This window comes from Scomber japonicus, chromosome 11 (genome assembly GCF_027409825.1).
Source record: "Scomber japonicus isolate fScoJap1 chromosome 11, fScoJap1.pri, whole genome shotgun sequence".
Classification (NCBI taxonomy): Eukaryota; Metazoa; Chordata; class Actinopteri; order Scombriformes; family Scombridae; genus Scomber; species Scomber japonicus.
Window position 1 is genome coordinate 18,594,864 of NC_070588.1, and position 20,563 is coordinate 18,615,426.

General features: G+C 40.9%; 1 protein-coding gene across 1 annotated transcript in view; it reads left to right on the plus strand.

Annotated features, from left to right (window-relative positions):
* Positions 1–17,798, plus strand: part of LOC128367577 (ATP-binding cassette sub-family C member 4-like) — a 36,379-nt gene extending 18,581 nt beyond the window's left edge. Inside the window, exons 21-31 of the mRNA XM_053328176.1 lie at positions 4,216–4,366; positions 5,221–5,340; positions 5,510–5,620; positions 5,747–5,847; positions 5,977–6,168; positions 9,229–9,384; positions 13,509–13,598; positions 14,058–14,230; positions 14,898–15,003; positions 16,205–16,339; positions 17,721–17,798. Coding sequence (XP_053184151.1) covers positions 4,216–4,366; positions 5,221–5,340; positions 5,510–5,620; positions 5,747–5,847; positions 5,977–6,168; positions 9,229–9,384; positions 13,509–13,598; positions 14,058–14,230; positions 14,898–15,003; positions 16,205–16,339; positions 17,721–17,798 — 1,413 coding nt within the window. The remainder of the gene's footprint in view (positions 1–4,215; positions 4,367–5,220; positions 5,341–5,509; positions 5,621–5,746; positions 5,848–5,976; positions 6,169–9,228; positions 9,385–13,508; positions 13,599–14,057; positions 14,231–14,897; positions 15,004–16,204; positions 16,340–17,720) is intronic.
* The last annotated feature ends 2,765 nt before the right edge of the window (positions 17,799–20,563 follow it).

The following is a 20,563-nucleotide window of genomic DNA, read 5'->3' on the forward strand; positions in this document are numbered from 1 at the left end:
AGGGGTCTTTCAGTGGAGGATTTTGTGTGAAGGCTCTTGACCAAGTCACACTACTAACTGTGAGGTCCATCTATAGCTACATTCATAGGTGTTCTTAACCATCCACATTCAGTTTATCAAGGTGTTTATGAAAGACACCAGCTGATGGTTACTTACATGAACGGGACTTTACCTAGTCTAACCCATATTAATGCCATATAAACGCTAGCTCATGAATCACAGAGAGAGAAACTAGTTTGTGTGTGTGTGAATTGCATGTGTATGTGTGTGTTTAATACTACTACAGACACAATCCCAGCACAGAAGCACCAAAGACACAAAAAAACAACACAGAGCAGAGATGGCTTTTGTTTAAAAAACACTGGCGGGTGGATCGGTGTGTGAGTCTGTATATTGTGGCACATTGTGTGTCAGGCCTCTTCAGAGGGTTTGTGGGATATGAGAACTGCTGACGTAACCGTGAGTGCTGTAGGATGGGATTTCACCGGCTTTCTCTGGTTCGTTACCACGCTAGTGACAGAAGAAGTGAAGAATGCACTGGCTCTAGGCATGACACAAGTTAGTCTGAGAAGCACAGGAGATGGTCCTGTGTGGAAATGTATAGGCTGTGCCATAAATCCCCATTGAGCATTGTTTATTATGACAGGGTCATTGTCTACCTGCACAAGGTAAAAAGTGACACAGAAAGGTGAGAAAGGTAATGTTGAACTCCCCACCTTCTTTATTATTTGATTCTTTGGCAAATTAGTGTAAAAATAAACCAGAACACAAGAAAACAGTGATGTGTGTGTGTGTGTGTGTGTGTGTGTGTGTGTGTGTGTGTGTGTGTGTGTGTGTGTGTGTGTGTGTGTGTGTGTGTGTGTGTGTGTGTGTGTGTGTGTGTGTGTGAGTGAGTATGCACTAGGGGAGTACGTAACTGGCCACTCAGCAATACCACACATGGTCATTTGATGGCGAACATCAGCCAGCAAAAGCTTCCAGTGTGTGTATGTGTGGTCTCCCATGATGTTGCGGTCCAGCACCTCAGCTGCTCTGACTCAGACATACAGGCCAGGGTCCTTTGAGTCTGGGAACTTACATAAGAAAGTCTCAGTCTAACCTAAAATCTCACTACATGTCAATATGATGAAGATAATGAATTCTGTGCTTTCTGTTACTTTAGTGACTTTTGTATTGGTGACTTGCTGTTTTCTTCTGTGTTTGAAAATGTTTTTGTGTTGTTTTCAAGAGGAAGAAAAGGTGGGGGGGGGTGACTGAATGAATGAATTTGCCGGACACAAGTGATTTATAGTAGAGAGAGAGAGACCACATTTCAAAGCCTTTCTCTTATTTCCAAAATGGGGTTGGAAATCAGCAGCTTGACTGAGCCCAAATAAGTGACTTCTTTTACCTTTTCATAGCACACAAAGGCCTAATCCTAGGACTACTTGAGCCACCAATGTAGACAGCGACTGAGACCACCACAGTATGTGTCAGACCCTCCTCACCACACACAAAACACATTGACTGCAGCTTTATGAAGTGAAAATGGCCCAGAAAGGGAAAATGTGAAGGAGGTGTCCACAGTCATTTCTCCCAAAGAAAGGCAGCGGCATCTGGGCATTTAATGCTAAAATAAAGCCCAAAGACAGACTAGAATGGATTGGGTCACTTCTATTGTTCCAGAGACCGAGTGGAACGGCCCTGTTTTGTTTCAGTACCACTGACCCTTGCAGCTTATTGTGCTGCTCTGTCACGTAAAGTGTGGACTCAAAAAAAAAAAAAAAAAAAAGAATCCCAGCAATGACAGAGGACTTCTTTGGAGGAATTTTGCTTTCCATGCTTTTCCCTCCATTTCCTGTTTTGTTTGCACTTTATTTCCCAGTGGCAAATATTGCACACTGTCAGTAAATAAAGGGAGGATGAAAAGCAATTGTAAAAAGCGTACTGATTCCTTGTGTCTGGAGGGATGTTTAATTAAAGGGAAGTGTTTATTTTCTGCTGTGCAACAACAGTCGCTATCATTGCAGAACACAAATATAGCAATTAACTTCAATTTTCTACATTTATTTGGACATCAAAGAGCTGATAGAATCATAGAGAAAATAAAGCAATTAGGGTCAGCGGAGATCTGAATGGTATTTGGACACAGCAGTGCATCCAGTTTGCTTGAATGACTGAATCACATGCGTGCGGTAGCTTTCTTTTCTTGCTAAAGAGCAATTAGCAGTAATTCTTTATTTAAACTGTTTGTATACAAAACCTTTCATCCTTTTATCCACTTTTATGTGCAGCGGGATGTGGCTTTGGGAGTTTTCTGTTCCTGTGTGGTTTCATAGGAGATATGGATGTGGTCCGAGGGGGTGAGGTGTACGCTTGTAGGATCACTTATCAGAGTCATCTGTGTGTAGTGTGGGTGGGGGCCACGGTGTTCCCGATGCTGACATGATAAGCGCCAGACCACGCAAATGGATCACATCAAACAGGGCCTTGGCGACAGCGGGCCCTAGGGAGCAGGAGGAGGCAAGACTCCTATCTAATGGTTCCTGTTCCTCCTCTGTCCCCTCAGATGACCCCGCTGTCAGATAAGCTGGCCTGGCTCAGACCTTCTTGGTTCCTGACTGCAGCGGGCCCAATTAGAATTCAAATGAACTAACCAGCAACATGAATGAGCAGTGTCACTGTGTCACCAATAATCAGCAGAAGAGTGAGAGAACAGTATACGATAAGACATTTGTTCAGTTAATATTTGATCCCCTCAAAGGAAGGCTGAATAACATGTAGTAATGGCCTGTGTGTCACCATCTCACTTTGCAGTCTGGTAGCCTTCCATCCAGGCTAAGAGTGAAACTTATGTACTGTGAAATTCTTAGGATCAGTTGTGCTCAGTAGCTTCCAATCACTGTTTGATTGTGTGGGCTCCACTACAGCAATGGTTAGACTAGTAATACCCTCTTATCTGAACTGCAAATGGAATTGAGTGGCTTTTCGTCATAAAACTACACTGAAAGTGATCATGCTTAAATGTGTGCTTAAGTGGCAGATAACATCCGTAATTAAGGTGCTAAATTAAATTTTCATCTCTCTGGGCTAGTCTGAGACCACTGAAGGTAACAGTATGATCCTAATCTCCCCGTTTTAGGATTCATCTCTTAGGATGTGTCTAATTTCAGGGTGTGAGGTTTCAGTTTTATCATCTGTCAATCGAAATATGAAATATGTAACACAGTATAGCTTTTCAGTTAAGAAGAAACGGTTTCACACATTTATTTCAGTGAGATTTTTTTTCATTTCCTTTTATCATTTCCAATTTCTCTGCCCAGTTATTGTTGTATGTAATTACCAGTTGTCAAGTTACAGAAAGTATTCAGATTCTTTACTTACGTGAAATAATTCATAACAAAGTGTAATTTTACTCTGTTACAAGTAAAAGTCCTGTTTTCAAAAATGTGCATAAGTCAAAAGTAGTAGTAAGTTATCATTCAGAGCATTATATTATTATATCAATGACATCATAGATGATCACATACATTTCAGTTGGTCAAAACTGAGTTCCTATTTGAATTGCTGTTGGAATGGTTAGTCTATATCAAACACTGTTAAATATCACAATTGTGCTGCTATTGTAAAAATATGTTTATCTTGAATATTTATTAGTAATCATGATACTTTGTCAGATGATCTGATGTCATCAGTCTTATTTCCCTCCGTCCGGTTAGGGCAGCTTTGGTATCCTGGTCTGGATGAATCACATAGCCATTAACACGGGTGATGAGTCACTGTGTTGTTGAGGGCTGTGTGGTTTGAGTGTGATGTATCAGACACCCACAGTGTGGTTCCCGGAGCCCTCTGCCAGTCACTGTGGCCATGCCTGTTGGCTGGTTGCTCTGCCAGGGAGGCTTACAGGCCAGAAGTGTTGAAGGGAAAGCCCAGGGGATCCAGGGATATGAGCTGTAGTGGCCAAGTGGTAAATTCTCACCTGCTACTAAGTGAGAATTAACGCTGTGATCGTTTTCCTTTCACACTGTGAGTCACATAACCTCAGTCACACAACCTGCTGCTACCTTACTGTAAGGCTATGATGGCTTCACACAAATACGACTGAAAGAGTTTCTCTTGTTCAGCCTTAAGAAATAGGCCTCACTGCCCCACTGGTAGACCACACAGCAGCAGTGGAGTTTTTGACTGTGTTGCTCTTTGGTTAATATTGTGTTCACATTTCTCCTTCTGTCCCAGGTATTTCTCCAAGTCCTCGGAGTGATTGCAGTAGCTGCCATCGTCATCCCCTGGATCCTTATTCCTGTTTTTCCTCTTCTTGTTGTCTTCCTGTTTCTGCGACACTACTTCCTGCAGACTTCTAGGGACATCAAGCGCTTGGAGTCTACTAGTAAATTTATTTTTTTGAAATGGGGGGGGGGTGGTGGGGTGGTGGGCATGTCCATTTGTGGTAAGAGACAAAAGCAGACCACAGGAATGCTAATAGACCATTGAGGAAAGCCATGGTCATCAGCATAAAGGCTAAAGGTGGCAGTGGCCTATGGCTCGGCCACACGCAGTTTCCTCAAGAGAGGGGAGTTCATGACATCACATACAATGGGAAAAATGCCAAGTGGGCATGACTAGGCCATTGCAGGCTTTAGTTCATCTATTTTGAGACTGGGCTGAGAGCCCAAATGCACATTGGCCAACAGGTTCAATCATCATATAGAATAAAGGTTCTGTTAAAAAGCTCAAAGGAAACATTTAGGTATTTGTCTAAAATACAAACCTAACAAATGGAAACAAAAGACCACTCAATTGCAACCTAAATATGTTCAAACTATGCAGTATTCGTAGTAGATATTTGACCATTTATTACTTAATCATCTTTACTTTGTCTATACCTTACACCTTTTTTCATAAGCTTATTAATCCCCGTTCCTACCATGTCCCTACCATCACCTAAACATAAAACGGCATAAAACAAGGCACTGATCAAAAACTCTAGTGCAAAACATTGAAAAGCTTCATACAGTCCTTGAATGCAATATCAGACATGGCAGTTCTGAGTAATACAGGCTCTGACTAAATAGTACTTGGCTGACTGAAGTATATTAAGATATTAAAGCAGTCCTGGATAAAGGTATTCTAAAGCTATTCATAATTTATATGACGGTCAAAACTCTTCAAAACTATCCTTAGCATATAATAGTGAATGCTTGTTTCTTCAGATGCTAACAATGGTCTATATCTTTTTTATAGCACGGAGTCCGGTTTTCTCCCACCTTTCCTCCTCTCTCCAAGGTCTGAGCACCATACGTGCCTTCAAGGCTCAGCAGAGGTTTCAGCAACTGTTTGATGAATATCAAAATCTTCACTCAGGTAAAGTAATTTTATTTCACTTAAGCAATCCAAATTTACCCATTCAAATCCATTTAGACTGATATTAAATGTTTTGATTCAAGAAAAATTTAGGCTGTACTGACTCGATTATTTTTGCATAATTTTGTGGATTGTATTATCTGATCTGTGTATTTGTGTTTGTGAACAGAGGCCTGGTTTTTATTCCTGACTACCTCTCGCTGGTTTGCTGTGCGCCTTGATGGAATTTGTTCAATTTTTGTTACCATCACTGCTTTTGGCTGCCTTTACCTCAGAGATGGTACTGTGTGGGCTTTGAATACATGCACACATTTGACACATTATTGATGTTCAAGCCAATATATGAAACTATTACAATGAAATAAGGAATGTATGCCTGCATGTTTACTTTTTAAAAATATTACAGGATTGGAGCCAGGTGCAGTGGGTCTGGCGCTGTCCTATGCTGTTACGCTCACAGGCATGTTCCAGTGGGGCGTCAGACAGAGTGCTGAGATTGAGAACATGGTGAGAACAGAAATCTGAAACATTATGAATGCACTAAATGCATTCATAATTTATTTTCTAAAAATGTCACTAAATTGGTATTACATCACTCTACATATTCCATAAAAAATGTGCTTTTATTATTTGTAGATGACATCAGTGGAGAGAGTGTTTGAGTATGCAGAGCTGGAGAGTGAAGCACCCTGGGAGACGGACAAAAAGCCTCCACATGATTGGCCCAAGACAGGCTTCATCACCTTCGACAGAGTCAACTTCTCTTACAGCGCCAGTCAGCCTTTGGTCCTAAAGAACCTGACTGTTGTCTTCACATCCAAAGAAAAGGTTCTTGTCTTTATTCCCACCTGTGAATGCTTACTGGTGTGCACAGCCCATGACATAGGTTGATATGCAGCCAGTGTAGAAGGTGTGATGTGATTCTTTTTTATGTGACATTATTTTCAAATCAATTTTTAAAGGGACACCATATTGTGCTGCTGAATCTTCAGGACTATACCATTTGTGATTCATGGAATACATATCATGTAATTAAGACTGTTCAAGTGGATCCATTTGTTCACAATTTGCATTTTGAGCTACCTGATGGTGACAACTGTTTATTCACTATAAGAGAGAGGCGAGGCCGAGGGAGAGGGGAGAGAAAAGAGAGAGAGAGAAGGCACAGAGAGATGGTTTGGGATGATTGAAATTGTGTTTAATGCAGGGGGTGTATTTTGCATGGCTATGGTTGGCCAGGGCGGCTGATTTCACAATGGATGGGTTGATAAGTGTAGAGGCTCTGGCTCTGACAGCCCATGGGAGGGATCTCTGCCGCATGCCATGGGGGTTGCAAGGCTTTGTGCACCCTGACAGTTCCCCTGACACCCTTTCACAAGGAAACCTGCACCCAAGACCTACAGTACAAGATCCATTAACATCATCTCTCGCTAAAGTCATATACTGTACATGATTCTATAAAAACAGACAGCTCACTGTAATATTACAACCTGCAGATTGCTAAGTGGTGTGATATTCAAACAAACCCCATCCTGTTAGTCCATGAATAATTTAGATTTAAATTAAGTCTTGGGTCATCTTTTCTACCCTACACCTGACTACCCTAGAGAATGAGAAACAAGACCAGGTCAAAACCAAATATATGGCTGAACTGTGTATGAAATGCGAGAGGGCTTTAAATTTGTGCGTCACCTGGTTACCATCAGACATGGTCACTGCAGCATTTTTAAGATGTATACTTTTAGATTATTTATTTGTATAGCACCTGTCATACATTAGATATAACTGAAGGTGCTGTACACATAGCAAAAACATTACAAATACTTGTTATTTTGCTTTTACCATGAACACATAAGTGCTGTATTATAAAAAGACAGTAGACACACATGATGAAATTGACAGGCGTTTTTGGATAAGGTGACCTCATATTAGGAATCTAAGTGGCTACTTTCTCACCTGAAAAAAATATGAAAGCTTAATACACTGACATGTCAACAGTCCTATGGTGAAAATTACAACAGCTTAATCTCCGCCATTGTTGGTGCAAAATGCATTCTGGGATACTTAGCTTCGGCCGACCAATGGTGTAACTTCATCACTCAGCCAGTCAGACTGACAATCGTGGTTGTGGTTCTGGCCCTGTTGTAGCAGTTCAGCCAAAAATGTGCATTGTTGTACCCTTTCTGTGTGTTGGCATGTTATGGGGCTCACACAGTAGTTCTTTGTTATGGAAGCAGTGTTGTTGGTAAACCCCTGTAAACAAAGGGTTGCCCATTGGCTATGAAATGGCATATAACAAGCCTATGTGTTGGCAGGCAGCGGCGTGTGGCATCAGCAGCCAGGCTCAGTGGAACAAGTGATGATTTGCCTGGTGGTGCCATTGTTGACACCATTCCCACTGCGGTCTGTTGTCAGCATTTGGGAGGAAGACTGTGAGGTGTTTGATCTGGACTTGTGTTCTTCTGTGTGGTTCCTCTATGCTCAGCATGCAAGGGTGTGACAGTGATAGGGAGGTATTAATACCATGGTTAAGGGCGAGGTGCTTCTGCTTTTCTACTGAAAATTAAGAGAATGAGGATCAGTGTTGATGCTGAAGCTTTTATTAGGTTGGCCTTCATCAGATTTAACATTTTTATTTAAAGTCTTTGTAAAGCAATAATAAAAATATGTGTTTTGAGTTTGTCACACATCACAAAAAAGTTAACCACACACTGCACAGCCTGACTAAACAGTCTCTGAGCAAACAATACACAGTCCAAACTCCTGTATAAAAATATAAAATTTAAAATAGGCCTTGGTTGTAGGTGTAAGCCTGGCAACATGGATATTTTTTTAGCGCTAGGTGCCACTGTTCAAATTGGCACATATTTTGTAGGTAAATGTTGACTTATTTCAGAAAAAAATGTAACTTAAATGACAAGTGAACCATCGCCAGTCATCATCTTGTTAAATTGTCGTTCCTTTCAATGGAGTTTGGTACATTTAACATTAATCACTTCTCTGCTGAGAAATCCATGGCAGCTTCATGTGACTGTCTCCCTTGGAGCAGTTGCCTCTCATGCCGTGCTTTTTGGTGAAGCGCTACCTGGAAAATACTATACAGGGACCTCCCAGCTGTACTGAAGCTGAAGCTGCAAGTGGCAGCCGGTGTTGGTTGCTGTGTCCATTTCAGGTTAGCCCAAAAAATGCTGAACACAGAAATGGTAAAAAAAATAAATAAATAAATTAATGCCCCAAGTTCACAATTCACTACCACATATTTCACAGTTTTTTCACATTTTAAGCAATTATTTTCCAACCCGTATCACATGTTTAAAAAGAAATCTCTGACTTTTCTTTACACAAACTTTAATTATACATTTTAGTTTCACGGATATACAGAAATTGGTGTTAAGGCCAGTAAAGCTTATAGAGTCTTGTTGAATAGCTTCACTTGTTACAGTGCAAATAGAGTTAGTCATTTTTCAACCTACTGACATTGGCATACAGTATGCAATGTGTGAAATTGCTGGGCTATGAATGGAACACTTTTATAAAATAGCACACTCTAAAATTGTGGTCTTGAATTATAAACATGCAAAAGTATGAAAATTAATTATTATATATTCAACAGAGGCTTAATATGTTCTTTAAAATGAGATATTTTCTTCCACACTCTGTTAAAGTTATGTGACAGTGCTGTTAAAAAATAAATCAAACCATAAAACGTTTTTTTTTCTCCATGACATACAAGTTGTCCCTTTGTAGTTTGACTTATGACATGGTACCTCTGTGACACCTTGAAGAATATGCACCAGTATGATTAATGGTCTGAAGGAGCATGATAATATTTTGTCTTTTTGTGGAATTTACAGGCGTATAAAAATAGTTTTCATCTCTCCTCTGTAGGTTGGCATCGTTGGACGCACTGGTGCTGGTAAAAGCTCCCTGATTTCTGCCTTGTTCCGGCTGGCAGAACCTGAGGGAAGAATAATGATTGATGGTTTTCTGACTTCTGAGATTGGTCTCCACAGCCTGCGCCAGAAAATGTCCATCATCCCACAGGTGCCCCTTCTTGTATTGCTACTCTCTTACCTGTTGTATTTTGGCAATTGAAACTACATACAGTAACCAATGCATCTGGTAAAAAATCATATATTAAATAAAGTACAGTTGTTAGTAAGATGATACTTTTCACTGTTGGACTTTTGCTTTGACAGCTTCTCAAAGGTTCTGTGGTTCCTCATGATTGAGAGTTACGCCCCACCCTTAGGCAGCCCTATTGGGTGACCAACACTCCAACATTGACCCAAAGTAAAACACCTTTTAAAATACCAAAACCATGGCATTTATTAACATAAAGACAAAAATAACCCAAACACTATATAAAATCTCACACTGAGAGGCAGCAAGACCAGCAGTCTACAAACCAGAAGCATCTCCCTGAAACAGGAACAGGAGCGTTTAACCATTTTCTTTCCTGGGCCAGATGCACCTCATTGAGGATTGATCAGGTGGAGAAGACCTGGACAGAGCAAGAGACAGTAGAGGAAAAAGGACAAACAGTGCAGGGAGCACATACAGCCACAACACTAAGAAATGTTAGATAAACATGTGTAACAGAAACCCTCATGCTTTGGCCTTTTTTTTTTCTATGCCTGGCTTTTAAAAAGCTAAAACAAGTGAGGAGAATTACAGTCGTCACTCAGGGGATTTCTGAAAGTGAGACAAACTGATGCCTTGAGACAGTTTAACTTTATTTCCGCTTGTTGAAACTGATACGGCATTAAGAAAATGCCAGCCTGCGGGTGAGTGTCAGCAGAGTGGAGGGAGGGGAGAAGACTCCCACGGCCTGTACTGTGAAGAGAGCAGTTCCCTATCCCTGACAGAGGATTAGCCCTCTACCCCCCAAACATGGGAAAGCTGCTTAGAAGAAGTCTCCCCCATCCTCACAGTCAGAGTCCCCCTTGTACACCATCACTTAGCCCATGTCTCAAACATTTCCAGGGTGCAGCCAAGATGCCCAAAAACGGTTTCATTAATGCTTCTCTGTGGATTTGATAGCTTTCTGGCATTGCTACCACTTCAGATAAAGTTTTACTTCCTCGTCCAAACTAGTTTGAGATGGATGTGATGTGTGTTTGATGTGATTTTGTTTACCCTGTCTCTGTCTCTCCTAAAGGGAGACACTTGTACAAAGTGGCAGGTTACAAGTCAGAAGTTTAACTGCACGCCCATCTGTGTCGTTTTCATGTGATGAAGTCTTAGCAGTGTTCAGAAGAGTGGAATTACTCTGTACTGTGCTCTTAGTTTTACAAACTTATATATTTACACAAATTCATGTGAAAGCCTTTTTATTCTCGTGCTAGACGTCACAGATAAAGTGATATTCAGTCAGCCTTTCACATGGAAAAGATCATGATATAAATTGCTAGTTGCTTTAACTTTTCATGTGGAATGTTGAGAGTGTGATATGTATACTATACATTGGTGGTGAGGAGTTTCATTATTTGCCACCCACAGATTTGATTATGATAAGCTTTTATTAGCATATGGCATTAAAAAAGGATCCATTTCAGATTCTATTGAATCCTCAGGAATTACTTAGTAAAAAATGAATTCTGTGGCAAACAGAGGGCTTAGAATTGGTGGAGCACATAATCGGTCTATGGAAAGCTGTGCTTGAAAGCAGTTTTTCCGACCGAACATTGAATCCTCAATTAAAGTGTGTCACAAAACTAGTTTGAATTGGGACTTCAGCAGGCTTAATGACAAGGTGGTATTTCGGTGACAGAGGGAAAAGCTCATTGGAAGTAAGGAGGTGGAACATTTTGTAAGGCACAGGTAGCAAGGATGAAGTTCTGAAAAAGCTTGATATTTTTTTTCTGGATTCGGATGGAAATTGAGTAGTTAGCCCTGAGTCTTCGAACTAAATGAAGGTTCCTTGGGACATTATTTTGTATTTGAGGGGTGTGTATGTTTACACTGCATAAATCGGTGTGCTTAAACACAAGTGCATGCCTTTTCTTTTTCACTGTTTTGTTGTCACAGCGCTGGCTTTGATGTTGACGTGTAAGAGAGCAGAGATAAAGGTGTGGATAGTGAGTCAGATTCAGACAAGTACTGTAGTTCTGTAACCTTAAAAGAGGACACTTAGCCTTTTAAACCCATTGTGTACTTAACTCTCACTCCTGGTTTAATCTCACAGTTGCCAGATGAACTTTCCCTATCTTGCTAAGAGGTCAGATCCATATCTCGCTGGATTTATAATATTGCCTTGACTGTGATGTGGATACAATGGAAGCCTATCAGTTTGGGTTCCTGCTTGCTGCTCTGCATTAACTCTACTTGTGTGATAGATTCATTCGCATAACCAATTTTTTCAAATGGTCATTGTAACCATTTATGTGTTATGCATTCAGTTTTATGTTTCAAAGGAAACAGCTGTATTTGTTCATTGATAAAACAAATGGAAATGATACCATATGAAACCCTTCATTATTGCAGCTCTGTTTTATGAGAGGCTTACTGTCTCTTTATGATGGCCTGGGAGAGACCCAGTAAATCAACAGTGGTGCAGGATATTTTTAACCTTTATTTATTTAGGAGAGTTTCTCTAAGAGAAACGCTTTCATACTTGGAAGCTGGAGCTGTTGGCATTGAGGGCCTTGCTCAAGGGTACCTCAGTGGTGGTAATGTGGGAGGGATAAGCGATACTGATAAGCGCTGATTCTTCACTTTCCCCACCAAGATTCATCTAGGGGGGCATTGAACTGGCGAACCTCCGGTCACAAGCTCACTTGTCCTACTTTAGGCCACCACTGCCCCTTTTATGAATAAGGGTCAATGACGTGATGTAACCCAGTGTCAACTGGTGTAACCAGTATTTTTTCATAAAAATCTGATTATATAAAAGAAAATAAATGTGAACTAAAATGTGGAATAAATATAATCCACTTTAGCAACGCAACACCATGTTTTGGAACAAATAATACATAATTACATAATTTGTCAAAACTTTTTTAGAAAAGAAATGTTGTTTTTACAATATGTTCTGCTCAATATAGACAAATACCCATTTTTTTTCTTTTCAATTGATGTTTTTAAAATAAAGTAATTATTTGTACAAGTACACTTAAATACACTGTAGATGGATAAAATATTTAATATTTATCATTATTCGTGGTTACACCATCTGACATTTTCAGGAGCATTCAGTCTTACTTTTGGTAAATGATGGTGGAAAAAATGGTGCAACCACAATGTCATTTCAAAACCAACCAACCAACAAAATACAAAACAAATTTTAAAGATATTTTTGAATTGCTTATCTTACCAACCCTTGTCACTGACCCATAAATATCTCACCTGACACATGGATATGCTGGCTTGCTCCTGTTTTTAGGTTTACCGCAAACGGAAGGGCATGTTGGAACAGTGCCTGTGAACGTGCGGGCTCTTTTCTCTACACTGTAATAAAGAGCTTTATTACTCTTTTAAAGATGCCTGTGTGGCTGTAGCTTGATACAGGTGTGTGGTTCATCATAAATATGTATCTTGGACATCTTAGCTGTCTGAGATCTGAGGCTGTCCTTTTATGAGGGAAGCAAACTGATAGCGATAACCTCTCTTGACAGATGCTTGTGCGCTTAGTTGAGTAAAGCTGTAACCTGTGGCCGGCATTTTTTTTTTTTGTTAAGATTTATTTTTTGGGCTTTTTGCCTTTATTTTGATAGTAGGTGGCAGAGAGGCCCACAGGAAACAGGAGAGAGAGGAGAATGACCTGCAGCATAGGTAGGTCCCCTGCCGGAATTGAACCAGTGGCACTGCCGTGCATGGTAACCACTCGGCTACCAAGGTGCTCCGTGGCAGATTATTATTACTAATATAGCCACTGTATGCAATGTTTGTATTGTAAAAGTGACCCAATGGCACTTTTTTCTCTATTCTCCAACAACACCGGCGCACAAGCTCTGGTTTTCCAAGTAAAAAGATCAACTTATTGAAGCATAGTTGGCCAAAGCAATGAATGGGGCTCCTGAGTGTAGCAAGCCCTTTGTGAACATCTTCCCCTCACACATTGCCTAACGGTGCTCTATAAAGCCTGTCTTAACCCTTTCATACATCTTCCCCCTTGTCATTATCTTAACTGGCCACGGCCTTCTCTTTCTATATCCATCTATCCACAGGACCCAGTTCTCTTCACGGGCACCATGAGGAAGAATCTGGACCCTTTCAGGCAGCACACAGATGAGGACCTGTGGAATGCACTCCAAGAGGTACTCCAGCGTGGCTCTGAATGATTCCCCCTCGCCGGCCCAGGGGGGGATCCCTCTGTCCCCCCGTACAATGCTGCCATTCAGCCTCCCTGCTCGCCACAAGTCATGGGGGGAAATCCCATTAGGGCCATGGGGCCCAGCTCAATGTGCGGCTTGTAACTGGGAACCATTGAAAGTGCTGGGGGAGATGTGTTTGGGCAGTCAGGCCAACCAGAATGAAGGCTCCCCCCACAGTGAAGGGCTTCAGTTCCTGGTCCTGCCTCTGAATGGGTTTGGTGGCCTGGATTAAAGCTAGAGGCTGGCCACAAGAGAGCACTGGCCAAGGTCATCAGTGGACCTGGCCCTGCATTGTGCCAGGCTGTTAATGGGTGTGTTTGGATGGCTCTTTAAAGACATCCCCACAGGAAGTCTTTATGCAGGAGTAATGAAGGGTTGGGGCTCTGCTCTCCCTCTCTGCAGGTGCAGATGAAGGCCGTGGTGGAAGAGCTGCCCAATAAGCTCGAGATGGTGCTGACGGAGTCAGGCTCTAACTTCAGCGTAGGCCAGAGGCAGCTGGTGTGTCTGGCTAGGGCTATCCTCCGGAAAAACCGTATCCTCATTATTGATGAGGCCACAGCCAACGTGGACCCAAGGTCAGGGGACACTTGTTACATGTACACACTGCGCGTGTTATAATAAAAAGATTTTATATTAATGTGTGAGCAATCTATTCCACTTGTAACTTGTATATTGTAATCTAATGCTATTCAAGATGGGTACTTTTTAATCTGGGTCTAATAAAACATCACAGAATTGCTCTGCAAAGGAATGTAAATACTAATCATTTAAAAAAACAAGACTACCATGCAAATAAATTAGTAGCATTTAAGTGAAATCCAACCCTTATGAAAAGATGTGAAAACTTTACACCAACCCACTATAATGCACATTGCGTGGTGGAAAATGAACAAGGTAACATGTTTGCACACCAGCCCAATCGCAGTGGGCTTATCAGTAGTCTAAAAGTGAACATTGTAAGAATACCATTCAGAGGTGGATTGATCAAAGCTTTCTTGCAATAAACCATTAACACCTTCATAAAACAATTACAGTATAAGTGTGACTTTTGAATAGGCAAACTATCAAAATCAAAATAAAGACCCATCCTTGTAAGTCTCTGATATCCTTTATTTTTATGTCTACTACTGCACATTCCTTGCTGCTGATGAGCCATTGTTATGTGTAGAGTAAAATCCCTGCCCAAGGGTCTATAGGAAGAGAGTTTTTTGTGCTCAGGTGTTGTGTTCCCTGCTCCTTTAGAACTGACAGCCTCATCCAGCAGACTATCCGGGACAAGTTTCAAGAGTGTACAGTCCTCACGATTGCTCACAGGCTCAACACTATCATTGACTCTGACAGAATACTGGTAAGTAAGGACACAGTAACTTTCCACTGTCCAAGTCAGCATTTTAAATGACTACTCTTCTTCAGTAATGAGTGTCGTATAGCCTTGAAAAAATTAGTTCCTTTAACATATGTCAGACATACTGATTTAGAGCATGCAAACACCTCCTTATTTAGTTTTAAAGGGCTTGCTACACAATATTTACAGAGTTTTAATTCACTTGCCCTATTTTACAACAGCTGGCCTGATTTCTCCCTCACAGCATTCCCCCTCGTTGAGCCTGCACTCGTGCCACTTGATCTTTGGCCCTTTCCTGCTACTGCCTGCAGAGGTGCCAATTAGTGCCATTTGTGGCAGCGTTTGTTAAGCGTCTATGGAGGACAGGGCACGACCTGGAGGCTGCTCAGTCACTGAGAGGGCCGCCGAGAAAAGCCAAATATCACACAGCAGGGACTGTTTCACACTTACGCTCGTGTTAAATGCCCCAGATTGTTACGCACTCCGGGAGAACTGAATTCATACCCACCTGAATTTCCTTTTCCAAATCTTAAACTGTGCCATATTTTGACTGAATGTTTTTCCAAGATACAAACTCCCAACAGCTAGTATCCTGCTCCTCAACTGTCGATTATGACAGCAGCTGCAGAAGGGTCCCTTTCATACTGAATACACCTTAACACTGAGCTTTAGCTATAACAAACTGCTCATTACAGCTGTAAGGGGATAGAGCTTGTTAAAATTAGTCTGTGATATAATTGTAGTCTTTCCCAAACTGCTTGAACTGGCACTATTCTTTGTGCGGTTTACATGGCATGTGATGACATAGAAATGATGGTGATTTTCAAGAGTGTCCTAAAGGTGTGATTGTTGGATTTGACTGAGGACCACCCCTGAGCCACTGAAATGCCAGGATAAATACACGGATAAATCACGGATCTTCAGTCTGTCAGAGTCAGCGTACTCGACTTTCACACTGCTAACAGGTTATGCTCATTGTCCGAGGCCCTGTGGAACACAAACAGGTAGCGATGTCTGCTGTGGCATGAGTCACATAAAATGGATGGTTCCTAGGCGCAGAGAACTACTGTTTCCCCCATTCATCATCTTTCACCGTCTGCATGCATCACTCAGCAGTGAAACAGCTGAAATGTTAGTTTTCCCCTAAGTAAAGTATACAGGCAGTGGTACGCACACACACCCAGCATTGTATGTGTGATTGCAGGTTCTGGATGCCGGCAGGATCCAGGAGTATGATGAGCCATATGTGCTGCTCCAGAACCAGGATGGGCTCTTTTACCAGATGGTCCAACAGACAGGCAAGGCTGAAGCCGCCTCACTGCTGCACACAGCCAAACAGGTAACCACACCCACCTTTGTCCCAGGACAAAATAGAGTCCAGTCTTAACACACTAATCCCAGACTCTCCCTTTAACTCTAGACTTCATTGCTCACCTCTAAAATAATACAGTTAAGCAACAGAAGACGTGCATTGCCCTGACAATGCAAAGACACTTGATTACCATTTTAATTTAAAGTGCCTACTTGGAGCATTGCGACATCATAACATTAATTTCAAGAGAGAAATTGTCCCTTTGTAGATTTACATCCTCAGATGTTATCAAAGAAACTCTCCATATAATCTTTTTTTCTCATAATGTAATTTTGAGATCATTTTGGAGATGATTCTAGAAAAGCAGCTTTCTTTGCGCTCTATCTATTTTGAAATATTGGCTTTAACTTCATCGTGATTCTGGATAAACTTTCTATGGGGATTACAGTAATAGAGAATGTCCATATTTTTTCCCTGTGAAATTCATTTGTGATGTATTTCCCCCTCAGACACTGAACAGATAAGAGCCAGCTATTCATTGTTCAATTCCATTTTATGTGCATCTGTCTGGGACTACAGATACCATATTGCAACTTCAAACAGGTCTTTGTGAAATAAGAAAAAGAAGGCATCGTTTCATTTTCTCTGTCCCTCGCACAAATTTATCAGCGGAACTGTATCTTCTCAGCCAGAGGAGTGAAATGACTAAAATACTGATTTCAAGGACTCAGCACACTGTGGTATTATTTGGTATCGTCTTACCCTGCACACTGGCGGATTGGTAGCGACATTGTTCAAGCCCTTACGTTTTCCTTTCTTTATTGTGGGGTGCTCTCCTTAGATCAGATTACAGCAGCATCCATAACTGTCTAGCACCACTTATTAAATACTGAGATGGTCCACATGTTGTGTGTCAAGTTTCTATAGTTGTCAGTCAAGGTTTAAATACATTCAATAATCTGATATCAACCTCTAGCTCCTTTGTCCCCGCTGAAAGAGAATGCCAGAGTAGACAGTATATCTTCTGCTGCGGCCAAGCTGTTTTCATCTGTTTCGCCTCTTTTTCAAAAACTTTCTTTTATTTAAATTTTCAGTCTGTCAGAGCCTCTTTGTATTAAGAAATAAAGCATTCACACTGATATCCTCAAAGCCAGTTTTTTAAAAAGCAGCCACTGGTAGAGAAAATTAGCTATACAAATAATTTCAGTGATTATCTCCGATATGTTCTACCTTGAATTTCCCAGTTGTTTATAAGGCTAAATAAGCCACTTTTGCATGCTTCAGTGGGTGACAAATCCCTTCACCCAGCTCTGACTGGATCTGTCATAAATCACACCTTAGCAGATTGTAGCTTAGATTGGACTGTGTGCTTGTATTCTGTGACACTGCTTCCCTGATATCCTTCCAGGTTTACATGAACAAAAAGCGACTGACAGACGTGCACTGTGCCAAGGACATCTGTGTCATCTTTGAGACATCTCTCTGACAGTTTGGAGAGTCGCTTTGGCCCTCGTGTTTGCCATCACTGACCAAAATCCTACCAGATACATTTATTTCCTTTGACTGTACAATAAAATGTCTTTAGAGTCCCAGGTGGCCTAGTGTAGTATGTGCTGCATTTGATTGGCATAGTCCTTTAGGTCTGAAACGGAAAACGGGCAAGTATCTGAGGCAAGTCTGTGCCTTTATTGACAGCATATTACTGCCTGGCTGTTTATTGATTACACCCTGCTATGTTTATCTATGTGTGCTGTGGCCTCCTGGGTAGCTTCAATCCTGCACTGGCACTCAAAGGAGTGCAGATATTGGATGTGTGTATCCTGGCGCAATAAATTATTGGTGGCTTAAATGATTCTTTTAAAGAAAACAGTGTTTAGCAGGATTGAGGTTTTCATTATTTGGAAAACGCTTCACAAGACAAGGAGAACCTGAGAGGAGACACCAATGTTTTCAGTAATGATTGTGCCTTAATCAGACTATTGATTGTTTTAATATTGTTTAAATTGAAAGGGTCTTCCTGCACTTTGGCCACCATGGTTTAATGTCTACCTCAGCTCTTGTCAGTAAAGAACAGTAAAGATTAAATGTAACATGTCATGTACGCAAAGGAACGTTGAAAATATTCTTAAGTTTAATGCCTCTGAAGATTTGTCTTACTTTGTAAGAAAATCCAGTGTAAAACCAACTTTCTATATTTACTCTTTTGACAAATGTGCTGTTGTTGCTTCTAAAAACCTACTGTAGCACTTTTTTACTTTGGCAATATTGTGGAATTTAGTATGAATATTTGAACGGATATTTATTTGTTTTCTTTGTTCATGGTTTTATAACACTAATTGAGTTTTGTTAAAGGAAATATTTAAATAAGTTTGCACTGTGTAGCGGTTTAGTTATAAATAAATAAATCACTAAATCTTTTACATTAAATTAAATTCATATTACATATAATAAAACGGCATTGCTTGACTGTTCCAGTGCTGTCTTCATTTTGTTTTTAAAACATTCTCATCTAACACTGACTCACTTAACCATTTCCTCCCACTGTTGCTCATCCTATATTCACTTATCTGAATGGTGTGTTTGCCTCAGGTCGGTGGTTACAACTGGTCGTGACCACAGTGCTACAAATTGGTAAGTGGTTAAGGAAAACAACCCGGTGATTACTGTGTTGAGTCAAGTGATTCTTAAATTCAGTTTCATAGCGGTAAAGTGGCATTGCCGTTTGTTTAATTTAACATGTCAGTGGTGCAATATGACGATTAAGTCCTAATTAAAATGTAATTTTGTCAATTAGAAAAGAGCCGCTTTATTCACCTTGGTACAGGCAGGAGTGGAGCCAGTGATTACACATTCAGAAATGGCTGTCAGTAAACACTTAGCCTGGTATAAAAGGCAGTATTTAAGCAGGCCCAGATTTGGGTCGTGAACTGCGGGACACCAGTTCCTTTAAAAGCGGAGTGATTTACACAATTCATTAAAGCCAGTGAATCTTCAGCCAGCGTCATATTAAATGGTTACTTACTCTCAAATAGCCCCTTGGGAGTTGAATTGTTGGCTTGCGAATAGATTAAAGTTTACATTGAAAAGAGAAATTGAATTCAGAGGTAATCAATAGCATAATGGGCCAGTGAGAGGAGCCTGCTGCCTGAAATGAAATTACCATATTTTTAATCTTAATTTTCCACTCTGTTTATCTGACAGTGTGGATGTGCAATCCAAACAGATAATGAGAGAGTGGGATATTGACAGTGGGGTCCTCTGGAGTGCTTGTTTCAGTGATTAAACGCTGTGATCTGTGATTACTTTGTGTCGGGTGTCAGGCTGGCGGCCAGGTCCCGGGGAGACATAGGCGCATAGCAGCTGGAGCATCATGGGTCTCTGAGGTGCTAATGCACCTGACACTGCATTGACAGCATTCGAAACCCTATCAGGGACTGCACCACATGGCAGCTGCCACAATAGCAATACTCATGGCACTATCTACATCAGAGTCAGCATAATATTCTCTCTGCTCTCCCCTCGATAACAGCCAACACAAGAATGGTGACAACAAAGTTTGCACAATAAGTATTATTAACTAGATACCTTCCTACGTCGCCCAATAATAGTGCCATTTTAAGACATATCTGAATAGGTGTGCGAATAGCAATGGCGTCAACATAGTGCTGATATAGCTTTAATAAATAAATGTCTGAGAAACCTGGCTGTCCACACAATGAAGTTTAATCCCAAAGAAATAAAACACGAAATAAGCGTCAGCACAATGTGGAGGCAGTGAATGAAATGATGAATTCAAACTATAGCAGTTAGCCCATCCTTACTTACAGAGAGAAGTGATACGTTGGCACTGATTTAAAGGTTGGATACCAGCACCATTCAGTTAAAGATGTCGTCATTGTCATTTGAGAGAAGAATAATAAAGTAAAGATAAAGTATAACAACTGAAAGTGCTATAAATTGTTTAAGGTTGTTTTGTTACGGGCCGGCAAATAAGTAGTCTCAAGCCCATTTTTGATTGAGGAGACAATGTTTTTCACAAACTTTCTGTTGTGCCAGCATTTTCTTTTGTGATGGATACTGCTGTTTGACAAATGGAAACAAATTGCATGGTTCAGGCGCCTGAATGGCAGGGAGTTTGGGAGTGTCAAACCCGGTGCTGAAAGACGATGAAGCGAGAGCCTCAGGTTTTTGTGGGCGACTCAGACCTGACTGATCCCAGCATAAAGTACTTGTTGAAGAGAAGGAGAAAAG